General features: G+C 41.6%; 1 protein-coding gene across 2 annotated transcripts in view; it reads right to left on the reverse strand.

Moving 5' to 3' along the window:
* The window catches only part of plekhg4b (pleckstrin homology and RhoGEF domain containing G4B), a 30,312-nt gene extending 14,110 nt beyond the window's left edge, over positions 1-16,202 (reverse strand). For both annotated transcript variants that reach the window (XM_023330976.1, XM_014470854.2), the window contains exons 1-6: positions 15,945-16,202; positions 11,807-12,004; positions 9,696-10,941; positions 6,329-6,532; positions 4,768-4,891; positions 4,256-4,349 (exon numbers count right to left, since the gene is read on the reverse strand). In XM_023330976.1, coding sequence (XP_023186744.1) covers positions 4,256-4,349; positions 4,768-4,891; positions 6,329-6,532; positions 9,696-10,941; positions 11,807-12,004; positions 15,945-16,013 — 1,935 coding nt within the window. In that variant the 5' untranslated portion in view covers positions 16,014-16,202. The remainder of the gene's footprint in view (positions 1-4,255; positions 4,350-4,767; positions 4,892-6,328; positions 6,533-9,695; positions 10,942-11,806; positions 12,005-15,944) is intronic.
* Between the last annotated feature and the right edge of the window lie 3,963 nt (positions 16,203-20,165).

Genomic DNA, 20,165 nt, shown 5'->3' on the forward strand with positions numbered 1-20,165 from the left:
CAGCTTGATCCCCGTAGCTGCAGGCCGATCTTGAGCTTTAATCCAAACTCTCTGCCCTGTTTTCAGTGACACTTTGAGCTGCAACTTCCCTTTTTCTTCTCTGAGCAAAAAGAAGAAGTGTCTTCGCCTCCCTGCTTTCTGTGACGTGAACGGAGTTCCTCTGCAGGGGAAGACCTGCTCTTCTAGCAGTTGTCACTGTGTCCATCAGCACCAAGAGGTACTTCTCACCTCTCTTTCCTGTTATCCCCATTGGCTCTGCTACGTCCATGCAGACTGAACCCCATGGGACTGTGCTCTTGATGAACAAACCTTCCATCCGCTGCCCTGGGTGCCCTGCGTATCGACCACATACCTCAAAGTCACACAGCTGCATCGGATGGGCTGAAGGGACATCCAGCAGTCCTGCTTGCTCAGTTCTTCACGGGGGTGTAGCACGCCTGCATATTCGAGGGCCTTATGCACGCACCGTACTACCTGGTCCCCGTGCTACTCTAGGACCACCTGTCCTTAGGTGTTCTGTCCCACCTCGACACCGGCAGAGACAACCTTTCTTAGTGGCACGAAAGGTCGTCATCTTTGCCCCTCCATAGGGCTTCTTCTCAGGTGTGCGCCTTGTCGCTGCACCTCAAGTTTCGGGCGGAGCCTCAGTTCTGCTTTCTTCTTCCACAAATCTTGATTTTCCTTTTCACCAGCTCCAGCAATCCTTCCAGTACTGCCGTTACTTCTCCGGCTTGAGCACTACCGGGAGCTTTTCCTTTCTGACGGCATCTCTCTTTGCCGTCTTGCTTCAGAATAAATCCCCAGTATGCCGACTGGTCGGACCCCTTTCTGGATCCATCGGTGTAGATTGCCCCTTCCAGTTGTCCTGGCTTCTCAGATGTCGCTTGCGGTCGTTTCTTACTGGTGGGTTGTGCTGGCTCAATTTCAAGCTCCGGGTCCAGCAGGATGTCTTTAACCATGTCTGCGTCTGTGTGATGATGTCAGCTGCTGGTGTTTGTTCCTCTGTTGCCGGATGTCTTCTCGATGGCTGCAGTGGAGGACGCGGTGTGCTTCCTCATCCATCGTCAGCTGATGATACTTTTCTGTGTTTCTTGTGCATGCTTGCAGGCTGGTCTTTTCTTTTCTTGTCAGCATTACATCACGAACCACTCCAGCAAGACTGAGCCAACTTTCCTTTGTCAGGGGTTGATGTTTCAGTTCCTCATTCTTGGAACCAACGTCCCCCCTTGCTTCAGGTCTGAGTCACAGTAGCTGTGTAGAAAGTTGATGCAGTTCTGTTGAGGTCTCCTCCTTTTCCAAACGATCTGGGCGGCCGGCTTCCTCCGGTTTCTTCCCCAGATTTTCCTCCTCGAAGTGATCATCCATCACTCCGTCTCTCTGTCGGTTCGAGTTGTCTATCCCCCAAAGCCTCTCTTTGCGCTCTCGAGCAGGGATGGGTCTAGACTATGTTGGCTACTAGCTTCACTGTCTGGATCCGGTCATCTATCCTCAGTAGAAGCTTTCCCTCACCTGTATGCCATACAGTTACTGCAAGGGTTGTGACTGACGGCCATATCAGTCACCATTAACTCTATTCCTTAAGAGTTAACAAACCAAGTGAGCTATTCAGATCCTCACATCTGTTTTTACTGACTTGGCATAGGGCCCTCCTACTCCGTTAGTCGAGTCCCTGTTCGGGCGCCACTTGTTGTTGCGCAACACCCCCCCCCTCCTTTCTGTCTCTACTGTCTCACTCTCTGCTTCCTCTTCTGAGAGGGGAGATGTGCTACCAGCTCTCCATCTAACGGGTTAATTGAGTTTCCTAAATCTGCCGGGATTTACCCTGTCCAGAACTGAAGTAAACTCTGTTTAAGCTGGTTTCGAGAAACGATTCACCTGATTTTTAACGGCCTACATCCAGGTGTCTCACCCTTCTTCCCTCTGTGAATTAGCCAGACTGAGCAGCCTACAGCCAACTAGTTTCACAGAGCACACCTGTTAACGGTCGCTCGTTCTCTTATTTTACAACTTGCATTTGTTATTGAACCAGGTAGGTTTTAGTGACTCGGGCGAGTCCCAAGGATGACGTTTTAAATTTGGGCTACCAGCAACTTAAAAACATTTTAAACTTTTTCCTCTCCAGAATCAAACATCACAGCTATTTTACAACCATCAAAGAACTTTAAGGTGACTCATTAACTGAATGTCCACAACATCTTTTAGATTTTCTTTATGCTAAATATTTTATTAGTAAGGCATTTTTGCAAGGGTCAGTACAGCTTAATTCAGTAGCAGAAATAATCAAATAAGTAAAATCAATCATCTAGTCTATCTTTCCCTACTGCTGACACTGAAAACTAAAAAAAGGGAACCTTTGAGAGAGACGGACGGAGCATGGCGCCTCGAACCCCAGACCTGGCACGACGACGAAGAAGGTGCTGCAGCAGGAGGAAGACGCCAATCGATGAAGGCCAGGATCTCCGCAGGTCTGATGATGAAGAAGGTGTTGCAGCAGGAGGAAGACGCCGATCGATGAAGGCCAGGATCTCCGCAGGTCTGATGATGAAGAAGGTGTTGCAGCAGGAGGAAGACGCCGATCGATGAAGGCCAGGATCTCCGCAGGTCTGATGATGAGGAAGGTGTTGCAGCAGGAGGAAGATGTTGATCAGCGAAGGCAGGAATCTCTGTAGGTCTGATGAGCTTCTTCTCCGCATGGATGGTGAGGTCACACAGGACTTGGTGCTGGCAGGAAGGAAGGCACCAGTTCTTCTTCTTTGTCTTTGCCTTTGTCTTCATCTTTGTCTTTGGGGTCTGAACCCAGCCGATGAGAGAAGTGCGATTTGAAGCCACAGGTTGTGGGGCTGACGGGTTGGTCCCCATGGCCGGACAGTCTTCGGCTCCGTGGCCCCGGCTCTTCTTCAGCTGCAGAGTTCTTTGTCCATCTCTTGGCTCGAAGCTGCCCGGAGGATCCAACGAAAGGTTCCTCTTTTGCACTCACCTTTTATAGGGTTTCTTTGGCTAGCACTGTTGCTGGGCTTGTTTCATTGGCTGACTGCTCAGATGATTTCATATCCATCACTGTCTTACAGACATTATGTCCTGATGTCTGTGCTAATGTCTCAGAGTTGCTCAACCTCCTGTCCATTGCCTGCACAACCTTTCACCTACTTTCTAAATAAGGCGTTGATCATCTCTGCTCTCCTGTTAGTTCCTTGCCTTTCACCTTTCACCTACTCTCTACCTCCAACATATCAGTGATGTTTAATTGCAGTTACACCTTTTACACCATTTCAAGTTCAATGTCAAAATCACATTTATATCACTTTTATTTTCTTTAGCTTCTCTGATTTTAGCATTCATTTATAATTTTATAACCATAACTTATATCACATTTATTTTCTTCAGCTTCTCTGATTTATCATTCATTTATGATTTTATAACCATAACTTATTAATTATCCTTATTATAATCCTAATGTGAGTTATTACAGATGTTTTTCTGAAAAGAAACCAAAAGAATAATACATGATTCTAATTATTTACTACTAAAGTTACAGTTACTTGTTTTCCTTGTAAGTGTTCCCACAAATATAAGTGTAAGTATTATTACAAGTAAACCAATATTAATATAAGTATTTTACTTTGAATCTTATCAAATTATCCAAAAATGTTTAGATTTCATTCTTTAAACTTTCATGATTTAAAATAAGGAATAGTCTCAGCTATTTTTTATAAATCTGCAGGCTGGAACTTACTTCCTCTTTTTCCAGGAAACCTGCTTTTCCTGTTTAATGACTCTTTCTGACTGACTATGATTTCTTATGATTAGATAGAAAAAAGTAGAATTAAAGCAAAGTTTGCATGAGACAAAAACAACACACACAACTAGATTTATTTTATTGACACTTAAGTCTACTGCTGGGCCTTGATGTCACTTGAGTGATTCATTTTAAAGATAACTTTATTTATTATTACTGTTAAACTAAAATCTCCAGCATGGGGAAGTGGGATGAGCTCGGATTTTCTTGACACACTATACTCTTTAAGGTGTGCCTCCTCAAAAAAAAGCAAACAAAAAAAAACACAAAACATAAACACAAACCACACGGTGTCGGAGTCCGAGAGGCAGAACAATTGCAAACGTGTAAGGAATGAGACATATCATAGCTCTGGTGCGGAGACATAACATTACAGACTTTTTTAGCAAGGCGGAGAGAAAAAAAAAAAGCCGTTGGGTGTGTTGGAGGGTAATTACATACTTTCCACAGCGGGCTCACCTGAAATTCAAACAGAGATGACAACAGAGTTGGGACAGGCTGCTGTTTTCTGCTGTCTATTATAACAGCCAGACCTTGATCACGCCTTTCTTTCCTACAACCAGAGAGTTACGGTTAGTGTGCTGCCTTGAGCCAGCACATGATTGCATGCAGTTACACAGAAATTAATACTCTCTATTCTAAGGGAGCAAACCCCCTTTATATGTGATTATCTTGTGCTGGGTTTAGAGACATTTTATGTTTGCTTGACTAACATCAAAGACATGCACAATGTTCTCTGTGTGGAGGAATGCTGAATGTAGGTATTATAGACGTCTCCAGCAGCAGACATGTTTGGGTAAAAGTGCCTACTCCTTTCATGAACAAAATGTTCAAATATGCTGCTTTAAAGAACCAGTTTGTACAGATTGTGAAATGACAAGTGAAAAAGATCACTTATGTTCATCATTTGTAGTTACTATTCCAATTTGGTTGCGTTTAATGGTGCATAATCCTGAACACGTGACACATACCTCAGAGTTGAGTGGTAGTAGCCCAGTAAACACGTTACATCGCTGACTCTGCATGTGTCAAGCGCCCACACCTCGGCTCTGGTGCACACCTGAAGCACTGGTCTCCCTCCACGGTCTCGGTTTCCTGGAACAGAGAAAATGCATCTCAGCGCATTTTGTTGGGATTTCATGTGATTACAGTGTAATGAAAATGATTTTTCAAAAATAACTGTGACACATACGTATTTGCATCCAACCTCCTATATTCTGATGCTACAAATTCAATTGCATTTAACTAGTCCATAGAGTTCCCCTATATGTCATTTAACCTAAAAAAGCTGTTCTGTGAAGGTCTTAATGGTCTGTTAGAAAAACATTAGTGAACAAATAGCACCATGAAGGCAAAGGGACACACAAGACAAGTCAGCAAAAAGCAGGGTTAGGTAATCAAATGATGTTAAATTTGATCAGTTAAAGAGAACACCCTACATCCCATGGATTACATCCTCCCTATGGTGAAACATGTTGGTGGTGGCATCATGCTGTGGGAAGGATTTCCTCATATGGGACTTAGAGCCTAATCTGAATTGACAGGAAGACAGATAGATGGAGCTCAATACAGGAATGTTATTAAACCTATTAGAAGTTGTGAAATCCGGCTTGCAGTGGTAATTGCAGTGAAATGTATGTGCTAGGGGTTGAACACAAGGGCAAGCCACCATGTAAAGATTTTTATTTGTAAAAAATGTAAATTAACATTTCTCATCTTGCTTGTAATTACGCAATATTTTTAATTTACTGCAAGAAATCACAATAAAATCCCTTGAAGTCTTAAAGCAGTATAATATTTCCAGTGGAACATGTGTCTTCCTCTTGTTTTCTTATCTTTAGCACATAGGAGCACAGATAGCAACATGAAAGTTTTTTTTTTTCATTGAAAAGGTAATTCATTACATTTGAATGCGGCCAGCAGTTTCAGATTAAGTTGGATTTTAAAAAGGATGTGCTGTGAGGTTGACTGGTCCAGAGTCCAGTACATCCAAGACAAGGCTTCGACTTTGAAAATCCGGTCTTGCGTTCAAAAACCTGAACAATATTGATTTCGTGTGTAACAATAGCACATTCAGATCATTATGCCCTGTAAGTCCGGTTTCCCAAAAGTTATTTGGGAATAACTTTATTGGTGCGAAGTAACAAAAATAGTTGGAGCAAATAGTGTATTTTCACTTGCTAGTAGTCACAAAGTGCCAAAAAGCATGATTTTAAATGGATTCCTTTTTATTGACTGTTACATGTTGATGCTTCACTGATTTAAATGATTTTAAATACAGGCCTCAATCCTTAATGGCTAATTGGTTAAATACTGTATTGAATTAAAAATGCTCAGGTATTGGACCACATAAAAACAAAAAAAATCTAAAGGAAATTTCTAAAAGGCCTTCAGAAAGAACAAAAAAGAAGAAATGAAAAAAATAAAAGAAGCCTAACTAATGAAGTCAAATTAATTTAAAGAAATACAAGTCGGCATTTGAACAGCACTGTACATGTGAGACGAGCTCACTGGATACTCAGAGTTTCCTACCTGCTAAGATCACAGCCCTTGAAGTGAGCAGCTCTTGATTGATTTCTGACATCAATTTGGGAAAGGCCGGATTATAGTCACAGGAAGATTTCTGAGCAGAACCTGGATTTAGGGTAATCCCATTTTCATCTTTGGGACTGTGTGATTCTTCAACATTTGTTTTGTGCCGTCTGATGTCACTGCTAACGCTGTCGGTACGTTGACCTGTAGAGATAAGTACAAACTGTAAGCACAGCTCTGTTAGGTTCCTTAGAGAGGTTTACCAGTGTTCAACTATAGAACTAAATTAGAGGCTTCCCTTTTTACTGTCCCTTGCACCCTGGAAGAAGTGGTTATTTGTGGAGAATTAGATGTTATCTATCAGTGAGTTCACCCTGAGTCATCAATGAGACCAGGTGTGTGGTTTTTCTGAGTCACAGGTGAGTCTGGTGTTGTTAGACTTTCATATTTTTACCTCCGCCTGTTCAACCCAGTCAACCCGGAGGCTCTGTTTACAGGAATGATGGTCTAACATTCCCAAGTGAGTCCACACATCACAGCCTTAAAGGCCACTTTCGCTCTGGCAGTTCATTTCTGGTTGTTCTCCTGGCAGAAGGTAAACCCTCAGCCGTAGTTGCTTTCTAGCCTCTAGTTAAATCACACTCAGGTGGACTCCACTAATTATGCGACTTCTGAACTCATTTAATTAAACTTGATTTTATTTAGGAGTATCAGACTGATTGGGGTTGGTTCAAATACACAAATATTTCAGAGTAAAAAAAATTTAAAAAGAAAAAATTGAAAAGCATTTCATTTAATTTTCTGCTTAACAGTCATGCACTGGCGTATTTTGCTCCTACAGATACAAACCCATTAATTCATTTCCAGAGGGAACAAACAGACTGCAAACACACTCCTGGGTACCTTACTAAAGGATGCTAACATCAAAACACAAGAATTGTTGTTGAGAAATAAGTTAATCAGTAATAAAACAAATACTGTACATCAAATTACTACATGGATTTATTGTAATTAAACATTTTTGTTGTTTTAACACAAGTGACTCAAGTTCTCCGATGTTGGTGTGTAAATTTTATTTAATTAGCCAAACTAAGTGAATATACTGAATAATTGCATGTTTAATGTTTTTTTGGTTTTTCATACATTTTATTAACCTTGTTCTCAACCCATCAGGCATCACACAGTCTCTGAAAACCCCCTTTTCTTTTCTCTTGGTGTCAGACTACTACTTTGTGATTGGCTGAAAATGTAACCTTTGGAAAGGTTGTAAGTAGGAAGTTCAGAGGGAACTCAGAAGTGCTGCACAGCAAGAGAAAACTCTGGTCACTGTGGATTTTTGAGTGTGCAATATGAAAAAAAAGTTGCTCAATTTTGAAACTGTAACTTTTTAAAAACCTTGGTGTGTCTTGATACCAGTAACTAGTGTGAACCTTGGTGTAAACCAAACTTGAAAATTCAAGTAATTGTTTACACATATGTCATCAAACCATTACTAATAAAGTGCTGCACCCACTCCGCGGGTAGCTCTGCTTGTCTTTGTCAATGATTTAAAGGATGACTGTTAACTGTTGTCTTTTTAACCAGACTGAGGCCTCTAGTGTTGTCCTGTTGTGCTCCGTGACAGTAAACCCTCCATGATCAGCCTCTATTGTCTTTAAACAGTTTGTGCATTTCCTGTGCGACTGTGTCACCAGGTCTGTGTTTGCAGCACATTTCCTAAAATACTTTGTTTAGAGAGGAAGTAACCGACGTAAAGGAAAGCCGCCCTTGTATCATCTTGTGTTTTTAGGCAAAAGGTGATCCTAAATCTGCATAGCTTGTTGCAGTCGAGATAAAAACTGAGTTCAAGTATTGCAAATATTTCCTGTCATTATGAGAGATTCAGCATCTGGCTGGGTTTTTCTTTTCAAAACAAGAAGTAGTCAATACAGGTAATGTTTCTCAACATCACCATGGTTTGAAAGCATTTTCTTTCCCTGGATCCCCAGTGACTGTTTGACTCACAAAGGAAACTTTTGTAAAAGAGGGAACCTATCTGGGATCAGTTCATCCCCCGGCAACCCGAATAGCATTGCAGCTTCATCTCATTGTGGGATGCAGGGGTCCCTACGGTCAGTTTACAGGATTTACAGGATCTGTTGTAGGCTTTGAATTACCACTGTGAGAAAACTGGCTATGCAAACGCTGAAATACAATCTCGGCAAGAGTGATGTGCTTTTACTACAGTGTTTTAGATGATCGACAGTTATTCTTTCATCAGGAAATGTCTCTCTCAGCAATATTCCTGGTCGCATCCAGATATTTAGCAGAACACACACAGTTTTCAGTGCGCGCTCACAATTCACGGAAGACCCAGCATAATTTAAAAACAGCACGATTTCCGAGGTGGGACCCTCACATCTCTGTTTTCCTGTGCCACCCATCGCAGACCAACAGAAAACAAAACAGACTAATGGCGGGAAAGAAAACACAGGCTTGAGCTCAAACGTTTTTTTTTCCAGGGTAGGGCCATACATGCCTCCCTGAATGAGCCAAAGAACACATAGCGTGGGGTTTAAAAAAGGCAATCACTCATTAATGAGACATTAAAGCCTAAGATACATAAGCTGCCTCTACTCCGACTAGAGAACCAGCCATTGGATGAACTGTTGCGACTGGTCCTGCTGCAGGGCATTACTGCACACCCTGCTATTAGTTTGAGGTTTGTCAAGCGCAGAGGGCATTACTTGATGAGTGATAAGTCATCATAATCCAAATAACGTTAGAGAAAGCAAAACTTGTCAAGCAGTCATGAGAATTTGAAAAAGAGAAACTAAATCCCTTCATTTAGGTCACAAATGCATTATTTCTTAGTTGAAAACGATTACACAGATTTGAGGAATAGTTACGTGAGGCATTGTCATTTTAGGACAATTTTCTTGTCAGGGATTAATGCACATTTCAGAACAGAAATATTTACTGTAAAAGCAAGGCGTATGTGATGATAGCTAGAAGTACAATAACATGACAATGAAGGAACATATCACCCACCATAATTACTGTTATGTAATAAACTTGTGGTAAACTTAATTTGTTAGATAACTGTACATGAAAATTTACCTCATAATTTTTCTAAGGTTTCCTGAAAAACACATTTAGCATTCAGTTACTTGCTTTAACAGAAGGTTCAGCAGCTGTTGTGTTTTACAGCTAAAAACAACTAAACGGGTAAAGAAGTAGAGCAGCCTTAATACATTTTGTGTCGCTAGGTCATGTTTTATATAGTATCTTATTTACACCAGATTGGGGCACATTATAAGTGCGACATTCAATGTGTATTATTGGGATTTTATGTCATGAGGTTAATAATTGCTGCACCAGGACATACCTGAGTCCTCTTTGCTGCTCCTCTTCTCATTTCCATTAAACACAGCCTCCACATCCAGTTTCCCAAAGCGGAGCGTGTAACCGTTCATCAATTTTTTGGGAGAGACGCTCGTTGAGCCTCCAGAGGAGGATCGCTCTCGGTGGCCTTTTACCTGGCCTGCCTTGTTAGTCCTCTCCAGCGACTTGGAGCGCCTGTCTGACCGCCTCTCGGCGCTCCGTAGCCCCTTCTGCAGGTAGAACAGGGGTGTGTTGGGCCTGGAGTCGTCGCTACTGAGCCAACTCCGACTGCCAAACTTCCAGGTTAAATGTTCTCTGGGAGAGGCGCGGGTGTCGGGGCTGCTACCCGGTGTAACGGCTCGCTCTCTCGAGCCAGTGCCATGTTCAGGGCTTTCTTCCAGAATGGATTCAGAGCTGGACCCCAGGGTCATTGGGTTCTGCAGGGCCTCCATGTAGGATTCCCTGAAACGTCTCCTGCTGCTTCCATTTGATCCAACAGAGTCTCTTGGGCGGCGACGAAGGTCTGGAGTACTGAGATCCGTATCAAAAGAGAACCTATTCGACCCTGATTCTCTTTTTCTTCCACCAGCATCCTCATCTCCTGTTTCTTTACCAAACTCCTCTACATGTCCCTCTATTGTAATGATTGGTGCTACTGTTTTGTCCCTACAAACACGTTGGTTTTCACCACTTGAGTCCTTGTGGTTTGTCTTTGGGGAGGTGGGCTCAGAGAAGATGGAGTCAGCTCCCAGAGAGACCAGGGACTCTCTGGAGCTGCGGTGGCTGTCCAGCGTCCCGGTGGAGCCGCTGGTGCTGCAGGTGCTCAGGTGACCCCTGAAGCTGCCTCTGCTGCTGCAGCGAGCTTGCATGATGGCGTCCGCCGTGCTGCTGACAAACAGCGGGTTGACCACGTTCTTCCACGGCGTCTTGTACACGGCCGTACCGCTGGTGAGCAGGCAGTTCTGTAGAGGGTGCAGGTTTCGATCTCGTGTCACATTCTGCAGCAACTCAGCTGTGAAGATGCTGCCATACATGCTCTCTGGAATAGGGATCTCTGCGATGGCCTGCCCGCTGGCAGACAGGCATTTTATCACCAGCTTCGCAGCTTTGCGCCCCAAAGGAACGATCTGGAAGTAGAAGTCTCCTTGCTTTAGTCGAACCTTATGCAGCGGTGCAAGTTGCAGGACGACTTTCTCGTGAATGCAGAGAGGCCATCCTTCGTGATAAAACAGCAGGCCTCTGAACTTTACCTAAAAGAACGAAGAGACATCAATTAATTTTAGATTTACCAAAACGTATTATTATCGTTCATGTTTTATGTCTCCCAGCACTTGGTCTCACTTCAACTTACATGTGCAAAGCAGCTCAAACACATGTTTAACTGTAATGGCGAGACAAGCTTTTACAGTATGTTCTGGATGACTCACTCACAGAGATCATTCAACTTAAGACAAAAAAATCCTGTCTGATCAGGCCTGGTTTCGCAGCAACCACAACACAAATCTCTGCTGTGACAGCATTAACAGAAAAAAAACAGACCTAAAGATTCAACGCTCAAGGGTTGGTTTCTTTCACTTCTTATGAAAACCGAGGGAAAGACTGAGGAGGTGATCTCCCCCTGAAAGCTCTCATATTGCCTGCAGTACAAAGACTCTCATGCACAGCGATCTGTTCTCAGGGGCCAGGCTTATGTGAGGCTATTGCTCTGTGGCTATCGTCACAGTGTAATCAGCAGAGAGTTGAATACAGAGGAATAAAGTTTCAGTGCTTTGGTCTTAAGAGTCCTAACTCGAGAGAAAAAGAAATATTGAGTTTCACTTTGTACCCCTTTTCCTTTGTTTCCCTGAAAAAGAAATTCTATTTCTTTTTGAAGTCATTAATCAACTCTTTCTCAGAGCTACTTTCACTATTCAGTAAAACCTTTTAGCCTCAACTGTATTGTTCAATGCCCTTTCTCTCAAGTTTCATATTCCCTACAAAAGTTAGGAAGAAACCTGGTTTCATCAAACCTGCAGTAAATCTCTAACTACATTGTGCCCCAAAATGGAGGCTAAAATAAATCCCAGCAGGCACTCCCAGATTCCTCAATTTGACCGTGTCCAGTGAAGCACTCACGCAGCTCTCCTTTTGGACGATCTGCAGGATCCTCTTGGCAGGAAGCAAGAAGTCGATGAGGCAGCGGAGGCCGTCTCCGCGGTACTGCCTCTCCACCACGCTGAAGAGCTGCCACAGCACGGTGGAGGCGGTGGCACTGAAGGGACGGTACAGTGCAGACAAGGTGCTCTGGATGCAGTTATCCAAGGACTCTGCGTCCTGAGGGAAAACGGGAAGCATAAATCAGAAAAATATGCTTTTCCAAGGCATGTACTGAGGTGAACAATGCTGTTTGCACAGATTTTTGTCATGCAAAAAATTTGATCATCATCTAAACGTCTTCCATCTGACATACGAAATATTTGGACAACTACAATCAATGGTTCTGATTAACCCGAAATAAAGTTCAGCTGTTCCTGTTGGGTTTATTTTTAACATTTCCACATTTGCGTACTTTATCTTTTACCTTTTTTTCCAGAGATATTACAATGGACCAAAATGATATAGCTGCACAAATGTATCAATCAGAAGAAAGGTACTGCAGGAATGTACTGCATGTGAAACAATCTGCTGTATTCTCAAGGCTAAGCAGTACAATTGCAAGACAGAAGCATTTTACTCCAAAGACAGCATTTTATTTGGCTAAAATCAACCAAACCCTGGTGGAGAAATGCTTTATAATCTGATGGCAACCAAACTAAACCAGGTCTAAAACGCATGATTAGAACTGAGGCAACAATATACATCACAACACAATAGCTTGGAGGAAATTATAATTATTCTGAGAGAGACAAATAAAGGCTTTGGTATGGCATACCCTTACATTGCAGGTTAAAATAAAAAAAACAATGAAAACTCTCGAAAGACCATCAAAAAACCTGGGGCATTATCGTTTGCCTCCTTGGCAGCAAACATATTAGAAATTAAGTGTGAGTTAAAACTTTTGCACAGCATTTTATCTACACAGAGCAGATAAATTCAACTAAGCATTCATCTGTAAGCACGTGAGTCCCTGTGCAGGATTAGCAGAAGAGTCAGGATGTTAGCGCGTCCTAGCGACGGGAAACACCTGGTCAAAGTGACATCACCTCCATCACACACAAACAACCAAACTGGAAAGTCCAGACTGGTCAGATGTTTTAGGCAGGGTTGTAATTCTGTAATAACTACAAAGTCATCACACATTATTTGACTCGCACATGACCTCCCCAACCACCATCCGCCACCGACAGAGGGGAAAATGTCCAACGCTGTTGGCTACAACGTGTCTGACGGTGCGACAGGACATCTGAGAATACTGAGGTCCTGCAATGAGGTTGACCTGCAGTGTAGGTTGCTTTTGCGGTTGAAGCTGTGCCCTTCCTCTGATTAGTCACAGCCAAGGCCAAACATCGCCCTGCTATCTGTCCTTCCTGAGTGGAACACAACAGTGGAATAAAGACATCTGTCTTCAATGATAAGCATCCAGATATACAGCCGAATGGCAGGGAAAGTTGAGGCACCATAACAGCCGTGTAGCGCGTTGAAGAATGCAGGGTTTATGGCTTGTTATGCTCCTTTCTTTAGAAGATCTATGCTACATTTACATGACAATATACATGCATAAAATGCCATGTGGAAATTAAGAGACACCCTTTAGAGTTTCAACCTGTAGGACAGCCTATGTTTCACCCTTTTACAGGAACTGTCCGGTTCATCTGAGCAGCTTTCCATCATGAATTAGTGTGAGTACAATTCAGCTCATTTGGATACAAGCTGCGACCCCGCAACAAGGCATTCATTGTGCACTCCTAGTCTCTAAGTGGCATGTGCTGTACAGTGTTGGTGCCCAGAAACAAAAACGCCCACTTCCATTAGCAGTCAGACATTGCTTTGGTTGAGACAAACATTTCTCTAGGCATTAGTCATTAGTCACTGTTGCGCCTAAGGGGAGAAGAATAAGGCGGTGTTTTATTAGAGGAGCGCTAACAATGGGAGGAAAGCCCTTGCTAGGACTGACTGGCGAGTTTGTGTTCAGGTTTCAAAGGCATAGCAAAAACTTGCCAGTGACACAAGCAGGGCTTTGAAGAGCAATTACCTAACAGAGCAGAGATTTGAGTTCAATTGCAGTTCAAATACAGCTCATCTTGCAGGAGTGGCTCTCCATCTGATCCGGCGCAATGGCGTTGCAACAAAATGGCACAAAGTTGATAAATTTGCATTATCTTATTCCTCTGGGATAATATAGTTCAGAGTTCATGAGAAATTTCAGGCTCTTTGGACACAAGCACCACCTGAGAATACTGTCTGCTCCAAAAAAAACACATCTGCATATATCAGCTGGAGGACTAAGCCAAACCACCAAAGCTGGACTTCCCATTCGCTCCGAGCCACAGAGGAATGCAGTTTTGTGTGTCTGGCTTCAGAGCTTTAGCCAGGATGGAAGCAAAGTGGGAAGTCCCACCCTTTTTGATGCCAGGTCTTTGTAAAACGGCTGGTTATGTTGATGGAAGGGCCGAGGTGGTAATTGTCGGGTTTGAGTTCCAGGTGGGATGGTTTCGTCTGAGTGGTGGGTGAAAACAGCTGTTCGCAAGGTGAACACACAGAGTGAGGGATGAAACGGGAAAACTTGAAGGGGAAATTGAAACTGAGGTTTTATTTGGTTTAAATTAAATAAAGTTATTTTAGCGTACTTCATGACTTTAAAATGAATGAAGATTCAAAACCAGCACAAAAGAGTGCGTCAGTGAGGCTGCTAAAAGAGAGAGAAACAGAGAGTCAGAGGGACAGAGGTGGTCACCGACGCATTTAGTGGGTCACGGACACAAAAGACGTTGCCTACCAGGACTCCAGTCGAGCATGAAGTCACCGGGGGAGTGAAACAGGAGAGCCCTGAAGCCCCCATACAGGCTGCTCACTAACCAACCTGCTAACATCCCTTGAAGGCAGCAGAGTGAATGAAAGGCGGCAGGTTGCTCAGACATGCCCCACTCTGCCAGGTGCCAGGATGCCAACAAAGGAGCGAGGTTAGACCCCCGCTTTGAGCAGCTGGATTCAGCTTCTAGATCTGCATCAGTGGTAACCTCATCTGATGAGGGACGGTCAGGAAAAGAGAGGCAGTAGGGAAAGGTTTGGCTAATCTTAAACAGATAAGTGAGTCTTGCAAATGTATTAATATTCCTAAAAACATGGTGATGGTAGAATCATGCTGTGGGGGTGCATTGCACTGTTTCCATATTTCTATTTTTAGGAAATATTCAACACCATTTATTATTTTCCTTCCATCTCAGAGTGAACAGTTTAATATGACAACATGAGAAATAGTGAAAAGTGGTTTGAGTAGTCATCAGACTGATGTAAATTGATTGAGGTACTTTTCCCAAAAAGTTCCCACAGAATTTATCAGAAAGAGTTGACTTATATCTTCAGCTTGGATCTAATGACTTTTTCCAACAGGATGTAAACAGCACTGACAGGATATTGTCCCCACGCTGAGCGCACAATCCCAGCAGACCCCTATTGATGTTATTAACATCCTGAAAACACACATTCTTAAAGTTTTCTTGGATGTCTTTGAAAAAATTGAATTTCTTCAAAGAGGTCTAATAATGAATGGAGGTCTCTTTAACGGCGCAGGGGCAGCAGAGACAAAGGGAGCTAACAAACTCTGCTGGTACTTAGCAGGGTAAATATAGAAAGTGTGCACTCCAAAAACAATTGAGAGGCTGATAAAAGAGGAGCATCTCACAGAGAAAACAAATGTAGGACTGACTGACTTTGTATAGTTTCAAAAAGGTGAAATAAGGCTCATCTAAACACTAAAACATGTTTAAAGCCACTATTCAACAGATATTAGATCAAATTAAAGGGATATTCATGTGTATTGGACAGTAAAGTAACTCAAAATCAGACACACTGCTGCGCTTTTTTCTGCTTCACGTATTGCATGTACAAAAAGTCGAAAGGTATGTTTTGTCTACAGGCCTTGCAGTCATAATATTAGCTGCTTGTGCACTGCTATATCAAAAACATCTATCTGTGGAATGTCTACAATCATACGCATAGGTTGTCGTAATCAGACATTTCCCAAAAAAGTTTTGTTTTCAGTTGACAGAATGAAAATGAAACAATATACTCAAAAGAGAATTATTGTGATAAAAAATACTTTTGAAGCTCATACCTTAATACTCAGGTAGTTATCACAGCTGCGGGACTTTGCCCTGGGGTGCATTTTGCCCTGTGACAGCATTTAGGCACCAGAAGAAGATCCAAAACATCAATAAATAATGTGGTCAACTCCGAGTTGCTGATCTGATCCTCCACTCTCATGATATCAACTGGTCCAGGTCCAGCTCCATTTTTTCCACCCCCTCTGCCTGCCACTTTCTGTCTCTCCTTCAGCGTGCTGTGCAGTCGGCGACTGGAGCAGACTAACTAAACTCCAGAGCGTGAGAGAGGCAGAGAGCTGGCTTCCCCGTCACTCACCCTCCCTTCCTCTCCCAAAACAACTTCCCCCGCCCTGCTACTGCTGCCGCTCCTGCTCTACTACTGAAGCCTCCTCCAGCTAGACAAATGCAGCAACTTGCAGCTCATCATTCATAAAATACTCACACATAGCCTGCTGCTTCCAAGCCCCAACATTCAAACAATGAGTGTGCATCAGACTCTGACCAACTCTTCTCCAAACTCCCCCACACATAAAACCCTCGGCACCCCCTGCCTCCAACTAGCAGCTCCCCGCCAGCCCTCTTGCCTCAATGGTCTCCCTTTGTCACCACAATACAAATGGACCAGGGTTTCAGCTTATTCTGCTGCTTTTCAAAAAGAAAAAGAAAGGAAGACATTAGCACAGGAGCAGCGGCTCAGGTCAGTGTGTATAATAGCATTCCTATTAAATATTGTCACGGTGGAATGTGCAGTTCTTTAGCTGGCTAGAAAATGAAGTTATAATTACAGCTTAGTTAACATTCCTTAATAATTACATCTGAACAACAATAACAACAACAAAAAAAATTAAACAGGGACAGACTCAGAAACCTGGACGAGGGGAGAATGGATCTTCAGTGAGAATGCGAAGATCACATTAAGGCAGCCTGTTTAAACAGAGTCAGTAGTGAGGAAAGGTAATTAAGTTGGTTTATATTTAGAGAAATGGTTGGCAGCAGACAACAAAATGACCAGAGAGAAACAAGAAAACCCACTGTCACTGGCTGCAGTCACTCAACACTTGTGGGCCAAGTCTCTGCACGACTATCCAATAAAATGGACTCTTTTTGTGTGTAGAGGAGATATTAAAGGCTGATTCACTAAACTATGAAAATATGTGTTCTGTGATGTGATGTTAAATCTCCAAGCTTGTCTTGTTTTAGTCTCTACTCTATAATCGTCAATGTAAACAGAGGACACACATACCTCATGTAGTATATAGTCCTCCTCCCTCTAGCAGTATGCTATTTGGACAAAGACAAAACCTATAATTACTACTGAAACTTCTGAAACAAGAACTTTTTCTGTTTTAGTCTCTTCGCAGTCTTCATTCTCATTTGTTCTCGAGGAAAATGCAAAAACTAGAATCGATGAGCTTCTGAACTATAAGCACAATAAGGAAATGAAAGGAGGTTTCAGATTTTTTGAAAAAGCTTTAAAAGAAACATTAAAACAATTAAAAATATATTTTTTGATATAATACACTGCATTGGTGTTTCATAGCCTTCTTTAGTGATGATTCTTAAAGCAGAGTGGTTAATAGCATCTACGATTTAGTTATAAAAATAACACCACAGTAACTGTTGTTATTTCTTATTTTTGAGAAAAATGTAAAACTGAGTCTATTTCTCAACACAAAAGCTAATTCATGTATCAGTTTAAACAAAGTATTGCTGTACTTTTCATCAACCCAAATGCTTTGTATTGTATTGTCAATTCCAGTGTTATCAGTGTAAACGTCTTTTAGGTGTATTTTAGGAAATTAAATAAAACTTTCAGATTTTGAATGGAAGATTTAATGGATTTCTCACAATAATACAGAAGTAAACATGAAAATTAAAGTTGTGTAAAGAAAATGTAACATTAGTCGTATAATTGTGAACTGAATTGGTCCTAGAACAGAATCTAAAGGAACAAAGAAGAATGAACATTTCAGGTCTTTGACAATGGATGTTTTTGAAGCACCTCTGGCTGTATTTTTTTAAAACCTAATCTAACTGTATCAGAAACCTTTTTGATACAGTCACTCAATCAAAAGTTTTGATTGACTGCCTCCATACAACTACTATGTACAAAAAATAGTTAAATATTAATAGAAGGAGCCTAACTCCAAAAAATGAAGCAAGTCGGGTGAATAACATATGATATACTGAATGCTACACTTGAATTTTATCAAAAAGTATAAACAAACAAGTCAAAATAAATGAAAAAAAACCACTTAAAAGTTCTGCCTCAATAAAAACATGGACACAGAGAACCAGCAGACGCTAATTTGAACTGATTAGCTTTCATTGACCTCAGACTTTTCACTGTTACAGAACAGTTACTTTCTGCTGAATAAGGGTAGCTAAAAAATATCCTGACCAAAACTAGAAGAAGCAAGGAAAACGCAAAACGAGGAATGGCGTATATGGACAAATATACAATCATATGCTGTTAACTAATCATAGAACGTGATCCAAAAGGATTACTCATGCAACAGTGACGAAATTCTACTCAAGTTTGCCTTTGAAAAGATCTGTCTTCGTCAGAGGATCCAGAATAACTTCCTTCTGTCTGCGTTTACCCACTTCATACAGTGTGTCTTTTTTAGGAATGTGTCCTCTGTGGTCACAGGAGACAACATCAGTGTGTTTTTTCTCTTGGTGACTGAGGTCAGCAGAGAGCCATGTAAAACTGGGATTAACAAACTGCATCCTAAAGGCTGAACTGGTAAGCTCATCTATGTTAATGTAAAAGTCAAAAATAAATGTAATGATTTCAGTCTTCATCTGTGATAGAAATATAAGACTCATTCTGGCTGATGTCTCTGCCCGACTAACAGTCAAACCTTTCCGGTTGTTTTTCCACTGGCAATCGCAGGTTTAAAATAGCCCTATTTACGCAAGCTTCTGGTAAACATTATTTATGTGATGTGAAAAATCAGATAGAGCAGTCCCCTGGGGAGGCACGATATCAGATAAAAGACAAATTAGTCAGATGACACAGGAGCTGCAGCTTCATCGTTTTTCATCTTCATGTCTCACAGATAACAAAAAAGTAGGACTTAAAGGAGGTGGAGGATGCAAGATGTGCAGTGCAATCCACAATTATTGGCACTTATGTTAAAAAGAAATAAAAAGTCTTGAAATAAATTGTAGTTTTGAAAGCTCTGTGACCCCCAAAATGTTTTGTAGCTGTAGCTTTACCTCCCGTACCTTCATACTGATGGTGCATTTGAAGACAAACTCAGGTCCTTGTCCAACCTAGACTGTCTCAGTTCAAGTTGCCCTGACTGTAGGTATAGGAAAGTTTGTGTAAGTATTCATGCTTTTGTTGCCATTTCCTGGCTGAATGACAAATACCGGTATTACTTATTACCCATAATACATCTCGTCTTTCCCAGTTTGAAAACAGTCACAAACTGGGCCTCTGTGGTGACAGAACACATTTATACCTCTGTCCAGTATTTCTACTTAAAAGTTTAAAGTTATTTACATTTTATGAGATGTTTAGGGGTTATACTACTACAACAAAAGATTAATTGACTTTTTTTTTTTTTAACCCATCTCCTTCAGTGGTGCTTATACAGAGGAGAAAGCTATAGCTTCCAGAAAGCTTAATAGCCCAGTTTGGGCAAACTTTAGACAAAAAGAGCCACATTGTAAACAGACGATGGATTATATTGAGCAATAGATTGATGGTCATTGTGATGAACTAATGCAAACATGCACCAAACTGTGGAATGTGACACCTTCTTCCTACCTCACTTCATACCAGTCCCACAAGGCACACAGTCCTCCCAAAATTGTGGGGGAAACTTAAAACGTCAACCTTTTTCTTAAAAAGTTGTGGCAGAAAGAATATAAAGCTTCCTTTAAAAATAAAAAAAATAAAAATAAAATTAGACATTTGCTTTATGTACTTTACAGTGACTTACTCTATCTTAGTTTCTCTAATTAAATCTTATGAAACAAAAAAGTAATCGGAATTTCTCCACAATGTTCTAAAATAAAATTAAATAAGATGTAAAAAGGCTAAAATGTTGTGAATTTTGCTTGGAAAATTTCAGTCAGAGTATCTCCACCTGTGAGGCAGTCATTTAATGGATCAAAGCAGCTCCAACCAAATATGAATGTGCATTTCAATGTTGAAAGAGACATTTAAACCCTTTTAGCTGCTATAAGAGTCTTTAAAAGAGAATAACATAATAGGT

This window comes from Xiphophorus maculatus, chromosome 3, assembly GCF_002775205.1.
Source record: "Xiphophorus maculatus strain JP 163 A chromosome 3, X_maculatus-5.0-male, whole genome shotgun sequence".
Taxonomy (NCBI): domain Eukaryota; kingdom Metazoa; phylum Chordata; class Actinopteri; order Cyprinodontiformes; family Poeciliidae; genus Xiphophorus; species Xiphophorus maculatus.